Raw genomic sequence first — 15,125 nt, forward strand, 5'->3', positions numbered from 1 at the left:
TTGCAAATGTCTTTCTTTGGCAAATAGAGCTGAAAGAAATCCTTACGAATAAAAAAATGTTAATAAAGCAATTCCAGCTCAAATCAGGAATTTTTCTGGTACTTTTGTACCCGACCCTCTCCGATTTCAATGAAACTTTTTAGACATGTTATCCTAGGCCTATATAAGACATTTTTGTGTATATGGAGCCAATAGTACTCGAAAATAACATTTGAGAAGGGCGTAAGGTATTTAAATATTTTTGTATTTTGCAATTTAAAAATTACTGTATCTCGAAGCAATTGCGCCGTATCAAAAAGTGGTCAAAGACAAACTTGTAGGAAATTGGACGGGCTTTCTGAAAAAAATAAACTGAAACAAAAATACACGCCACTTCTTTGAGATTTTTTGATTTTTTAGTCTAAAACTTAAAATTAAAGGTGTTGTCACGATTGTTTTTCGTTCAAAATTTTTGAGGAAATAGCCTAAGATGTTACAAAAAGACTGACGAAAAATGCAGGATGGTATGTCTCTACTAAAAAAAATACAAAAATCATTTACTAAAACTGTTTTTTTGAAAAGTGGTCTAAACGTCAAAATTTTAAAAAAAAACCCATAGTGGGAATCGATTCCCCAGACAATTTTACATAAAAGTCTCCATATTGACCATTGTCCTATGTCCAATCCTTGGGAAGATACAGCGGTTTTAAAAATAAAAATGATGAAAAAATGGGTTTTTTGGTGGTTTTTGGCAATTTCTATATGACAGACTTGGTTTTTCAGTCTCGTTATTATTTTTACCGGAAAACTCGTCCAATTTCCCATAAGTTCTGCCTTTTTCGAGATACAGTAATTTTTAAATTGCAAAATACAAAAATATTTAAATACTTTACGCCCTTCTCAAATGTTATTTTCGAGTACTATTGGCTCCATATACACAAAAATGGCTTATATAGACCTGGGATAACATGTCTAAAAAGTTTCATTGAAATCGGAGAGGGTCGGGTACAAAAGTATCAGAAAAAATCCTGATTTGAGCTGGAATTGCTCAATAAATAGACACTCATGGACACTGTTTTTTTAGATGTTGATCTTAGCGGGTTGTAGACTGGATTTCGTCATGTATATGTGATGATTGGCCATTCCAGTTAGTTTTGAAATTTATTAATGGCTTTTTTGGTCATAGGGAAGGCACCCAAAAAGTTTGAGCCAGTTGAAAAAAAAAAAAATCAAAGTCGGAGGAATAGTTTCCGGGATACAGTCCAGACTCGACTATCCGAAGGCCTCGGAAAAATTTCACTTCGGACAATCAGATCTTCGGATAATCGAATCACGAAAAACATTGTTTTTGCTGTCTAATTATTTTATTTTTTATTGTCGAGTTTAAGTATGACCCCGAAACTACGTTAAAGTGATTTAGAATTTTTAAATCCAAGATGGCGGCCAATATGGCGGTGACGAAATATTGAAAAAATGCCTTTTTGTTATTTGATAGACAATCAAACCAGTCAAATTTGACTAAAATGGGGTCGAAAAAAAAATGAAACTATTGGCACTACGCCCCCCGGGGCATGGCCTTTCGTAGAACTCGAATTTGATGTTTAAAACGAGAAAAAGAAAAAAAACATTATTTTTTTGGTCGTGATTTGAATATACGAAGTCCCATACAAACCATTGGACTGTAGTTGTAAATTACAGGCTAAAAAGGTGAAACTTAAGGGGTTACCTACATGTAAATCGGCAAAAATATTATGGGTTGGTATGGAGTACACATTTAAACTATTCTTAAATTCGTTTTCGCAGACATAGTTTTCCGTTCTTTTCAATTTTCTTCAAAGACATTAGTCAACCTATCCACCTATAATTTTCATAACTTTTGTCTAATTTGTGGTTCTGTTTCATTGAATGTTTTTTTAAACGTTATTTTTTCAAAAAACAAAATTTAAAAATTGCACACGGGAAACCGCAAACTTCAGCCAATTTGGTTCATCCAATCTCGAGATAACTTGACACCTGTAAATCTACTCGGTGTTTTGAGAAAATCGCTCACAAAGTTTGACAGTTCGCTTAGCGCATGGCAACATTTTAAGCTTCATGCAACTTTCGGGAGTGACTGGAGATCATGTTTGGAGTGGATTTAATACATTTTCTTAAATATGAAATTCTGAAATTTTTGACATGTTATGGGGTTATACCCCTTAAAAATTATATTTTCATCGTTTCGAGTTTTTGTGTGGCTTTATCTCAGAAACTGATTGCCCAATTTTCAAACTTCCATAAAGAAAATTGTAGGACATTTGCCAGCTTTTCAAAATTATTGTTTTTAGCATTAGGTTGTTAATCGATAAAATTATCGTCTGACAATAACGATAATGTATCGTTATCGTTATTTCGATAATTCTATCGGCGATAATCTTATCGCCGATAATGGACGATAACTCATTTTTAAAATCTTTCTAAAATCGATTAATTCAACCATATCATGTTAAATTTTCAATGCTTTCGCTAAGAGTTTACTTTTTTGAAAATCTAGTAAATTTCAAAGTACTACATTTTTCATAATTTGCAATATGGGTATCAAAAGAAGCGAAATTTGGTATGCTTTTTCAATTTATTAGAGTTTTTGTTTTGGAAAATACTAAAAAAATTACAAATTAACGTATTTTTTCGAAACAACTCAAATTTTCAAAATTTGCAATATGGGTATCAAATGAGTTGAAATTGTATGCATTTTCAATATATTAGAGTTTTTTGTTTGGAAAATACTCAAATTTTCCCAAATTACCGTATTTTTTTGAAAATACTCAAATTTTCTAGAAGCGAAATTTGGTCTGCTTTTTTTGGAAAATTCCAAAATTTTCTAAAAATGCCGTATTTTTCCGAAAATACTCCAATTTTCAAATTTTACCATATGGGTATCAAACGAATAGAAATTTCGTATGCTTTTTCAAATTATTAGAGTTTTTTTGGGATTCTAAAACTTTCACAAGTTATCGTATTTAAAAAAAAATATCTAGAGTTTTTTTGACGAGGACCTATAAACTGTCTTTTATATGTTTATTAGGATGTAACAAAAATGACTTTTTGGCGGGCATTCAAGGGTTTGTTCCGGTGGGCATACGAAGCCCAAATCCAAAATATAAGCTTGATTGGACGTAACATGAGCTGGCGCTCCGCCCTTCAATTTTAAATGGGATTTAACCCGTAAAAATAGTTTTTTTTTCAAAAATGTCACTTTTTGAGACATTTTGGCCACTGAAGCGTTTATTTTCAACAACGTTTGCGTGTAGGCCAGATCCTTGCGCATCTTTTGGTAACAATATATAACATTGAAATTTGGAGCACCCTGAAGCTCGGTACTAGAGCGTCCAATGTCCCGGGGTTACAAATTTCCCGGGAAACGGGAAATTATCAGCCAATTTCCCGGGAAATTTTAAATTTATTGTTAATTGTTATGATCTTGGTTTTAAATAATATTATGCAACAAAATTGTATAGGACATCAACATTAATGGTTTAAATAAGTGTGAAGATCAATTAACAGCTTGACTGCATGTAAAAAATCAAGTTATCGTATTTTTTTTTTAAATATCTAGAGGGTTTTTTGACGAGGACCTATAAGCTATTGTCTTTTATATGTTTATAGGACCTTATAAAAATAAACTCTGGATATGTACTAAAATTTTCAAAATATGCAATATCGGTATCAAACGAAGCGAAATTTTGCATGCTTCATACATACGTTCATTAAAAAGTTTTGCGTCGTTTGATACCCATATCACAATTTAAAAAAATTGAGTATTTTTAAAAAATACGGTATTTTATGAAAATGTTAAAAAAAAACTCCAATAAAGTGAAAAAGCAATTAAAATTTCGCTTCGTTTGATATCCATATAGCAAATATTGAAAATATGAGAATTTTGAATATTATGAAAATTTGAGTACTTTCAAAGAACATGGTATCTTGTGAAAATCTTCCTATTTCCGTCATCAGGGGTCTCATTGGGTCATACAAAAATGCTAAAATTTGTTTGAACCAATCTCCCCAGACCCAATGTCACCCCTGATGACGGTTAAAAAATTAACCCGGGTCAAAAATAAAAAAAAGTTGCTCAGATCAAAAAGTATATGAAATTTCACGAAAGAATACTAAAAGTTGGACTTCCATCCAAAGTTTCAGCCCATTTGGTTGAAAACTGGAATGCCGGTTACAGGAACAGGTTTAAATGGGTTTTGAGCATGAGTATGAGCATGAGAGACCACCCATGGTTGTCCTTCTCCGTTGCTGAACAGGACCATAATATCCCATCAGCACAACCGGTCACGCGCTTCAACGATCAAATGATGTTTCCCTTATCAACAGCATGCATGAATGCGCTGAAAAGATAAAACATCACGATCATCAAAACTAGAGCCGGTGCGAATAGGAAACAGTCGTTGGCCACCAACGGCGCCCGCCATGTCAGTTTGTAGATCTCGAGGGAATGGGACGGGAATGTTAGTTAGCACAGGCTGCTACCAAGGGTGGGTTCTATACGATATCCACACCCCCGCGTGTGCCGGAAAACTACTTCTACTTGGGATTTTGTTAGTGGGTAAGGGTAATGGCCAGGATTCAACATAGAGGATGATGATGCGACCCAATAATCAATAAATTTTGTTTAATGGTGTGATGTATTATGCATTCTCAAGGCAATCATTCGGACTATGCGGATGAGACTATTCCCGGTTATTTGGTGTTGAGTTTAGCATAAATGATTTAATCTTAGACAGCCGGCTGTGGAAAGATAAAACCAACTAAAATGCGAAAACGCGAAACCGTCCGGATCGAAATACACACACAATCGGGGGGACAACAAAGACGAAAACGGCAACGAAAATCCTGCGCGAGGACCGCGACGCACACCGTTCAAATTCTCCAACTCAACTCGGAACAGGTTTAAATGGGTTTTAACCCGTAAAAGGTTATTTTTTCACACATTCACTTTTTGAGGCATTTTTGCCACTAATGCGATTATAACCAACATCCGTTCCATCTTAGATTTTCGTGAAATTTTGCTCTAAAGGGTAATTTTGGTCCCTGATCACGAATCAAAGGTCCATTTTTCGATATCTCGTGACGGTGGAGCGGTACGACCCCTCTCATTTTTCTGGACTTTTACTAAGATACGTTTTCAGTGATCAGTGGTTTTAGCTACAAACCGTGAAGTGATAGAAATTTGGTGTCAAAGGAACTTTTGTGTAAACTTGGACGCCCAATTTGATGGCGTACTCGAAATTCGGAAAAAAAACTTATTTTTTATTGAAAAAAAGTTCAAAAATAGTATTAAAACCGCTTCCATTTCCCGTTTCTCAACTGTCAAAAATTGTGAGATTTGTCATTTTATGGGAAATTTAATGTACTTTTCGAGTCTGAAATAACCCAAATTTATCTTTTACGTGTATATTGTAACTTTGCGGGGTTATTTTTTAGAGTACAAAAATGTCCAACAAAGTTTTAGAAACAAAAATGTATTCTTCACAAGTTATCAGAAGTTTTAGTCCCCTTTGACACCAAAATTCCATCTCATTAACTTTTCAGGCTTCAAATTATTGAAAAACATGTCTTTTTTCGCATGTTCTAAAATGAAAGGGATTGTACCGCCCCTTCGTGGCGAGACATAAAGAAAAACGGACCTTGGATTTGTGATAATTCAAAATGCATTTTTGCAATTCCGTCGTGAAACTACTTACTTTTCCTGTCATTCTTGAACGACGAAATAGCCTACTTTTCTGTACCAAAAATAACAGAAACGAATAGCAACACTTTTCAAAATAAATGCTGAAAAGTTCTACTTTTCAGCACTCAAATGGATGCTGAAAAGTTGAACTTTTCAGCACTTGTTTCGAATAGTAACACTTTTCATTTTTTTTTATTTAAACGATTTATTGACAAAATACATGAAAATTTGACATAAAATTTCACTCAGTGTGTGTGTTTTTGGAATTGCAAAAAATGTTGTATGGAACTCGTTACAAAACTTGATTTTTTCAGCACTCTTTGTATTTATCCAACTCGGTGAACCTCGTTGGATAAATGTACGACTCGTGCTGAAAAAATCCTCTTTTTGCAACTTGTTGCATAAACTACTATTTCTTGCGTTCAGAATAATATTTAGCGTGTTTGAAACGCGTTTAAAAATATTTTAACAAAAAGTTAATCATCCCTATGTCTACCAGCTACCGTCCGACACCTTTTACCGGCATGAGTCGCAATTTTGACAGATCTCCCGATGCACATGTCATATCACCGCCTACTGGTATTCGTGATGTGCGACGGCGTATCTGTATTGGTGTCCCAGCTCGCCCGCACACCTCGAAGGCAAGAAAGCCTTCACACAAATTTTGCAAGTGAACTTCTCTCCTCCTGCTCCGTTCGCTACTGTTACAGAGTTGTTTTAAAAATTTTGCATAAATTTTACTGTTATTGTTACCGAATTACTTTCGTAAATTTTGATTGATTGCCCGTGACTAATCGCGTGTGGTTTTTCGGTTTTGCGTTCAAGCTCGCGAGTGGTTTGCTCGGATTTTCTTCTTTTGTGATTGCTAGATTTTTTTTAAATGTTATTTGGTTCAGTTTTGGTGTGTTCGTGTGTCCGTGAATGTGGGCAAAAGTCGTGCCCCTCGGATCGAAAATAAAAAGCTTTGCATGTGTTTGCCGAGTTTGGTCAGCACGCTGTTGATTTACGATTCGGCGACGTACGGCGAGCGTTCTGTGATCGATTCTCGTCGCTGACACATCTGTTTTTTTTTGTTGTTGTTGGTCGGACTCTCGTGCGTTCGCTCTCTGTGCATTTGTAAACGCAGAGAGTGGTGACAACTGTGTGTGTATGTGTTTGAAATAGAGTTGGCACACTACGTTCTGCGAACTGTCACTTCTAGCAGATCCCGAGTCATAGCACACTTCGGTCTCGCTCTCTATCGTCGACGACCTTTCTGACATTGAAACGGCGAGCTGCGAGCTCACTCGTCTCTGTGAATCGGTGGAAGCAGCTAGCTGCGGCAAGTTCCTGGGCAGGAAGGTTCCTTAGGGTCCGATCCGGTATAGAATTGAATTGGTTCTGTGAACAGACCTCTCTGCCAAGGTCGAAGCTGGTTGAACGAAAAACTGATCCGTTTCTGTGTGTGTTTGTGTGTATTTTTCTCGATGTGTGTTCTCTTTCCGGTTCCGTGGGTTGACTTGACGTGAAAATTCGATCCGACCGTCGCCGTCGTCGCGGGCAGTCTTTGGTGCTCCAGGAGCAAAAGGAAAAAGATTAACCAGCTCAAAAGGATGGCCAAGGACGAGGAGGATGACCTGCTGCCGGACAAGGATGCGGCCAAGGGCTTCTACGCCAAGTACGAGCCGAAGGAGATCCTCGGAAGGTAAGAGTGGTAACCGCGGAAAAGAAGAGAGTTCAATCTGCCTCAATTAAGTCCAATTGAGGCGCCCCCAGAATCAATCAACGTAGGCGTTGAAAGAGTCTGCGTTTGGCGGCGTTGGACAGCGTATTTGGAGATCGCGATTCCATAACGAGAGATCTGCACACGTATCAGTAGGCCATGGTTACGAGGCTAGGCGCCACTTGTTAGCCGTTGTCATGGACGACGCGAAGAAGGCGGAAGCGATGCACGAAGGGGCTTGACGGGAGTTCAACGATATCACCCCTCGATGCACTCATGGTTATCGAACGGAAAGGTACCGATTCTATCGTCCTTTCCGGTCTGCCTTCTTTTTTTTTGCGCACTCACTTGCGCTTTGCGCCAATTGATGGCGGATCTATTATTAAAACAGTACTCGCCGTTCACCTCAAGACGTGTGTGTACGTACGAGAAAAAGTGTTCACAAAATTCCGACGCAGCAACCGTTGGATATACGCGGAACCTGCCGCCGACTGAGGCATGGCCCTCTTTGATGTCTGTCGTCAGCTTTACATTATAAAAAATACGCCGAGTTCATCGTGATAACTGTTCCGGGGCTCGGCTTCGGGTAACAACACTCACTTCGGTGTGGGGGCAAAGCTGCTGAGCTGATGACGACATTGGCCCAACCTCCAACCAACGACTACTACGATATAAAACCGCCGAATGTGTGGTGTTTATAATTAACGTGTTGTTATTTTTTTATTACTAGAACACAACACTGCAGTGTCACAGTGGTAGCGATCACGCCACCCATATTGTTATACATAAAAAAAGTAACAATAATAAATAAGCGAGCGCCCTCAGCAAAGTGTCACCGGAATCTAACAGTTTATGTGACAGACGCACACACACACAAATGGCGCGGCCGCGTCGAGAGTGTAAACAGTCTGCTGGCTGAAAAAAATGGATTCGATACCTATTGGATTAGTCCGTGTTTTATTTTTGGGGAGTAAATTGACTTACCCCTCGGTGCGCAATAAAATTTAGAGCAGGCCAGTTATCGGCGATGGACGGTCAGTGGCACTTTGACATCGATTAATTTTGGTTCGAGAGTGACGGGCCCAAAAGTTTGCTGCGTATGGGAAATAAACATCAAGATTGATGGATTTATAAATAATTGAATATGTTCGATTTATTTTTTGGGAGGAAAATTGTCGCGGCAGAGACTGCCCACCACGAATGAGTTGGTGAAAGTTTGTCTCGAATTGTGAAATTACTGAGGAAGATTTGTATCCTGGTGTAACAATTCTAAGTTTAGTTTTAATATTATGCGATTTTCAAATTAATTCCACACAATTATAAAGCGCAGTTATTTTTATTACTAACACAAAAGCTTTAAAATGTTTTTTTTTTTAATTTATTTAGAAACATTATATTGTCTTTTGCAAGCAAAACATAACCAAACTTTCGGCACCCTCAGCAAACGTCAAACCAATACAAATTGCTGCCGGATCTTTTTCCGGATCTCCGGGAATGATCCGGCAGCAATTTGTATGGTTTGACGTTTGCGGAGGATACCAAAATAAAGGTAAACAAATCACTTCGTGCATCGGCCAATACCCAACCCTTTTGGTACCCTCCGCAAACGTCAAATCAGTACAGCAAATTTGTCTGGTTTGACGTTTGCGGAGGGTGCACAAAAATGTCAACAACTCACTTTATGCATTGGACAATATATAGAGTTTTTTTTAAAGGTCCAAACAAAAAAAAATATTTTTATTTTTTTGTTTTAAGTTTTAAGGTACAGTGGACTCTCTGGCTGTCGATATTCTCGACATCAATTTTGCTCCAGCTGTCAATACATTTTTCAGTCCCTTCAAGAAGCATGCCTTGATTTTTCGTTCTATAATTTGGTACCTCCCGCTCTCGACGGTCGCTTCAATATCGACAACGAGAGAGTCCACTGTATTTTTGAAACCAACTTGAGACAGGGGATTCGGAAGCACCCAAAAAGCAAAAAAAAAATAAAATAAAATTTGGTTTATTAAATATTGTTTAACGCTATGTTCTCAGATTTGTTCACTAAATCGACATTTTTTTTTATTTCGCTGTAAATTAGGGGTGCCCTATCTCATAACTTAAAAAACAAACATTAAAACTTTTTTTTTTCGTTGCAGTATTTTCTTGGCTGAATTTCTTCACGAAGAAAAAAAAAATCAAAATTAAATAAGGCATGAATGTTGTTGTTTTGCTATCAGAATTTTTTATAGAAACTGTGAATCTTTCTTCCAATATTTTACTAAATATTTTGAAATGAATTTCCTTCCTTGACTTCCTTGACAATGAACAGGCTTTGGAAAAATTTCACTTCCAATTATCGAATTATGATTTTTTTCGTTGTATTATTTTTGACTGTTGAGCTCCAGTATAACCCCTAAACTACGCTAAAGTGATTTAAAAATTTTTTAATCCAAGATGGCGGACAAAATGGCGATGTATTTTGTAATTTAATAGTTCAAATATGACTACACAGCAAAAAATCCCATGGTAAAATCGCGTGCAAAAGCATGCACATCACCTTCGTCAAAATAAACACTTAATATAACACACCCACGGCGTGTTTTCTGGGCAACCTTAAGAAGAAAAAATAGTCATCGCTACTATTAAATGTGTCTTATAGGAAATTATCTGAGCTTTCCAATGCTTCTAAGAGCGAAATGTTTCATCGGGAAATTTCGAAGATATCTCTATTTTAAGTTTTTTTGTTTTAAAATCCTTAATCATTTATTGGAAACTTTTAAATAACAGTCCAGGAAACTTATCAAACGATGTGTTTCATGTGTCATTTACTCATCAAAATGTGCAAAATAAGACAAGAAACAACTTTGTAGAAGGTTGCAAACCGCTTAACATTTTGAAAATGAAGTTTTTACCGATTTTTTGAATATGTGAGATTTATTCAGAAATTAAAATCATAAAACCGCATTAAAATATTATTTTTACTAGAACAACGAGATTATTACATAATTGTTGTGTACAAATAACACCGGTCTGCTCTGATCCAGCTTGGAATTAGCTGATACAACCGAATTTTTTCAGGTTTTAGATTGATGAGGTTTTTCAAGATTTTTATGAATTAATATCATATTTCCTCAATCAAACATTAACCAGTTGCATGGATACAAAACATGTTAATGTTTAATAATCGAAATTGAACTGCAAACTATTTTTGCAAACTTTAGGAGAAATACTTTTCATTTGTATAAAATGATTGTTTTAGTTTTTTGTATTAAATAATCAAGGAATTAGCAATATTTTAGAAGTTTATAAGACTCTCATCTTCAATCTTATCTTTTTAAAAAAATGTTTTATTTCCTGATTTTTGTTCAAATAGTTTGGAAATGAAGTTTCTGTTTGATTTTTTTTGTTGAAATCATAAATAATATTGTTCGAACAAAAAAAAAAGTTTGTGACGGTGTTTTCAGCATTCTGAATTGGAAGACTCGAGTTTTATTGCTACTTTTTAAGTGCATTTTCTTAAGTAAACATTATGTAAAATTTTATATTTATTTTAAACTTATGAAAATATGACTTTTGAAGCTTGCAAAAGTAATATGTAGTACATTTTCGATTTTAAATCATATTTGTATTTATGTTCCTGGTTAATGTTTGTTTAAGAAAATTTCAAATTTATTCATTAAAATTCAATAATACCATTCACAATCACAAACCTGCCAAAATTTCGATTGAACAAGCTAAATTAGAGCAGACACGTGATATTTGTACACCAAAAATATGTAATAATCTAATGATTCTTGGTAAAAAATATATTTTTGCACTGTTTTTCCATTTAAATTTCTGAATAAATCCCATACATTCAAAAACTCAGACAAAACATAATTTTCAAAATGTTTAGCGGTTTGCAACCTTCTACAAAGTTGTTTCTTGTCTTATTTTGCACATTTTGATAAGTAAATGATAAATGAAACACATCGTTTGATAAGTTTTCTGAACTGTTTGTATAAAGTTTCTAATAAATAATATAGAAATTTAAAACCAAAAAACTTAAAATAGAGATATCTCAGAAATTTCCCGATGAAACATTTCGCTCTTAGAAGCATTGGAAAGCTGAGAAAATTTCCTATAAGACACATTTGAAAGTAGCGATGACTATTTTTTCCTGAAAAGTTTGTTCTAGAAAACACGCCGTGCACCGCATGTACAATTATTGCAAACACAAAAAAAAGTTGCAACCGGCGGGATTCAAACTCAGCACCAACAAGTAAGGACTGGCGCCTTAGCCCACTCGGCCATCAGACCGATGTAAAGCTGTAAGGATAAACGCATATATGAGCTTGACATTTCGATCAAGCAGGTTTCCCATACTGATGGGCTACATATTTCAGGGTGTAAAATCACATAAAATTGCATAAAATAATGCAATATTTATTTTACACCCAGGCCTTTTACACGCAGCTGGATTACTACTTTTTTAGCTGTGTAGAATGGGATCACAACTTGAATTTGACGTTAAATGTAAAAATAATATATAAAACTGCGATTTTTATATGTTTTGCTATCAAATCAGAGGGTATGGCTTAGGTCGATTTTTTTTATTGTCACCCTACTGCTAAAACAAAAACAATAAATACATGGTTCTAGTATTTTTTTTGTTTTAAATTTAGAAAATTTGGTCTCATACTTATTTTTGAACTAAACACTCTACAATTTCAGTAATATTTCAAGGGCCAAACATTCAACAATTTCCAACCCGGGCAGATGGTAATACCCGGAACAGACGGAAATAACTTGGGAATAACATTTTTTGATATTTGAAAATACTACGCCAATAACATTTTATGTTATTTATAACAAGATTTGTTATTCGTCGTCCCGGGCAGAAAGTTGCATCTTGGAAAAATCTACCCATGTTCGTAAAAACACGAACAAGTCAAGTTCACCCCAGGGTATGGTTAAGAGATAACCGAACATGGCCACGAACATAAATTGCTCGAGTCGTATCTGCGAAAAATCTTGTTGAGTTTATTTGACCAACAATGCCACATCAAGTTGAGTTTATAGTAGCAAACAACTGAAATCTTCCAAAAATCATATCAAGTTCATAAAGTAGATTTTGATCCCAAAAATAATTTTATTGGTTTTTAATGCACCCCGCCACAATTCAGACCCTCCCCCCCCCTCTCCCCCCTTCTTCCTCTTCACAAATATGAGTAATATTGCAGGAATATACGCACTTACATCAAAACAAGATTTTTCAAAGTTGAAAAATTATTTTACTTTAAAAACCCATTAAAAAATTGTGGAGAAAGCGTTGAATTGCCAAAATGTTATAATAATTTTCCAAATCACGAAAAATCCTAAGTCTCTATATTCAATTTTTTTTAAATTAAAAGTAACAGTTTATGAAAATATTCCTAAAATTGCATAAGTCCAAAAATCCACAGTAAAATTCCAAAAAGCCTGGTAATGTTTCTTATCAAAATAATTTTTCAAAATGTTGAAAAATATTCAACTGGCTGAGAGCAAAAATTTCGCAAAGTCCTGAAAATCAAAAAAATTCTACCAAAAATCTTATCGTGATACTGATCCCGTAAATTTTCTAAGTGCCGGAACGATTTTTGTAGGGGGTATATCAATAATTATTAAAAACCAACTTTCGAATTTCAAAATTTCAATGAAGGCGTTTTGTTAGGGACATTATTTTAGGAACAAACTGATGTTTTTGTAAAAATCAGACGAAAATTTCTTGTAATTTCGACGATTTTCCGAAATTTTACTGGCCAAAAGCCAAAATTTTGTTAAGTCCAAGAAATCAAAAAAATTCTACCAAAAATCTTATCGTGATACTGATCCCGTAAATTTTCTAAGTGCCGGAACGATTTTTGTAGGGGGTATATCAATAATTATTAAAAACCAACTTTCGAATTTCAAAATTTCAATGAAGACGTTTTGTTAGGGACATTATTTTAGGAACAAACTGATGTTTTTGTAAAAATCGGACGAAAATTTCCTGTAATTTCGACGATTTTTCCGAAATTTTACTGGCTAAAAGCCAAAATTTTGCTAAGTCCAAAAAATCAAATAAATTCTACCGAAAATCTTGTCGTGTTACGGATCCCGTAAATTTTCTAAGTGCCGGAACGATTTTTGTAGGGGGTATATCAATAATTATTAAAAACCAACTTTCGAATTTCAAAATTTCAATGAAGGCGTTTTGTTAGGGACATTATTTTAGGAACAAACTGATGTTTTTGTAAAAATCGGACGAAAATTTCCTGTAATTTCGACGATTTTTCCGAAATTTTACTGGCTAAAAGCCAAAATTTTGCTAAGTCCAAAAAATCAAATAAATTCTACCGAAAATCTTGTCGTGTTACGGATCCCGTAAATTTTCTAAGTGCCGGAACGATTTTTGTAGGGGGTATATCAATAATTATTAAAAACCAACTTTCGAATTTCAAAATTTCAATGAAGACGTTTTGTTAGGGACATTATTTTAGGAACAAACTGATGTTTTTGTAAAAATCGGACAAAAATTTCCTGTAATTTCGTCGATTTTTCCGAAATTTTGGTTCAAAGCAAATATAAACATTAAAATAATTTATCATGTTTCCAAACTCCCGAAAATTTTCTATGTCCCAAAAAATGCTTTTTCTGTAAAAAGTAAAGAATTAAAAAATATACGCAAAAATTTCAAAGTCCAGCATAAATAAAATCAAACTTTGAAATATCAGCTCATGAAAATTATTCTAAGTATCGGAAATTGAAAATTCGGTCAGTGACTGCAAATTTTTCTAAGTCCAGCATAAATTTGAAACAAAGTCAAAATAATCATTTCATAATGTTCTGGTAAAATTTTTGAAAAAAATTTAATTTTCGAAATTTTTGCTAAGTCTAAAAAAACTACCACTAACAGCTCAATATCAACTGTAGATAATGCAGTATGATCATGGAATATACTTTCCATGATACGCAGTCGGTTTCAAAAGTCGTCATAACTTGAGTAGTTTACAACAAGATGCAAATAAACAAGCCAAGATAGTTCGAAGTTATCGCCACCAACTCACTTTCCGCCCGGGGTTATGATTTTTTTGTTATTGTAATAACAGACTATTAACATTTTTAGTTATGCTTCGAACAAATCTTTGTTATTATTTTTTGTTATTTTAACAACTATTCCGATCATCCCAATAACAGTTGGAGGTATTCTTCCATAACAAAAATGTTATTCCAAAGTTGTTTTGGTTTTCAACCAATATCAGACCGATAACAAATTTTGTTACTAAACCCTTATGCAAAAATGGGAATGCTGTTAAAATTACTAAAAATGTTATTTGTCTGTTATTACATTAACAATACAATAACACAAATTTAATAAGAATAAAAAATCTTGTTATCAATAACATGAAATGTTATTGGCCTAGTATTTTCAAATATCAAAAAAATGTTATTCCCAAGTTATTTCCGTCTGCTCGGGAAAGCGGTCGTGTCTCGGATGATATGGCTTTTTGGGCTGGAGGTTTGGTAGCCCTGCTGTTATTTTTTTTAAATCGACAACTTTGTTTCAAAAATCGGAAAATCGGACAAATTCGACAACATAAAGTTACTGAATTTGCTTACAGGATTCATTTCTGTGTTGACAAATAGAAAAATTCTTTGACGTGATCGGGCTATTTCGTCGTATGTCATGGTTTGTAGATTAGATAACGTAAGGCGGACTTTCAGCTGTCAAAATATAGAAAA

At 34.7% G+C, this 15,125-nt stretch overlaps 1 protein-coding gene across 6 annotated transcripts in view; it reads left to right on the forward strand.

The window, feature by feature from the left end:
• Positions 1-6,845: 6,845 nt before the first annotated feature.
• Positions 6,846-15,125, forward strand: part of LOC120420459 (phosphorylase b kinase gamma catalytic chain, skeletal muscle/heart isoform) — a 37,709-nt gene continuing 29,429 nt past the window's right edge. For 3 of the 6 annotated variants that reach the window (XM_039583477.2, XM_039583479.2, XM_039583480.2), the window contains exon 1: positions 7,097-7,382. In XM_039583477.2, the coding sequence (XP_039439411.1) occupies positions 7,291-7,382 (92 nt within the window). In that variant the 5' untranslated portion in view covers positions 7,097-7,290. Of the gene's footprint in view, positions 7,060-7,095; positions 7,383-15,125 lie in introns of those variants that run through there. The other 3 variants (XM_052710091.1, XM_052710090.1, XM_039583481.2) reach the window with 3 other exon arrangements.

This window comes from Culex pipiens, chromosome 3, assembly GCF_016801865.2.
Source record: "Culex pipiens pallens isolate TS chromosome 3, TS_CPP_V2, whole genome shotgun sequence".
NCBI lineage: Eukaryota > Metazoa > Arthropoda > Insecta > Diptera > Culicidae > Culex > Culex pipiens.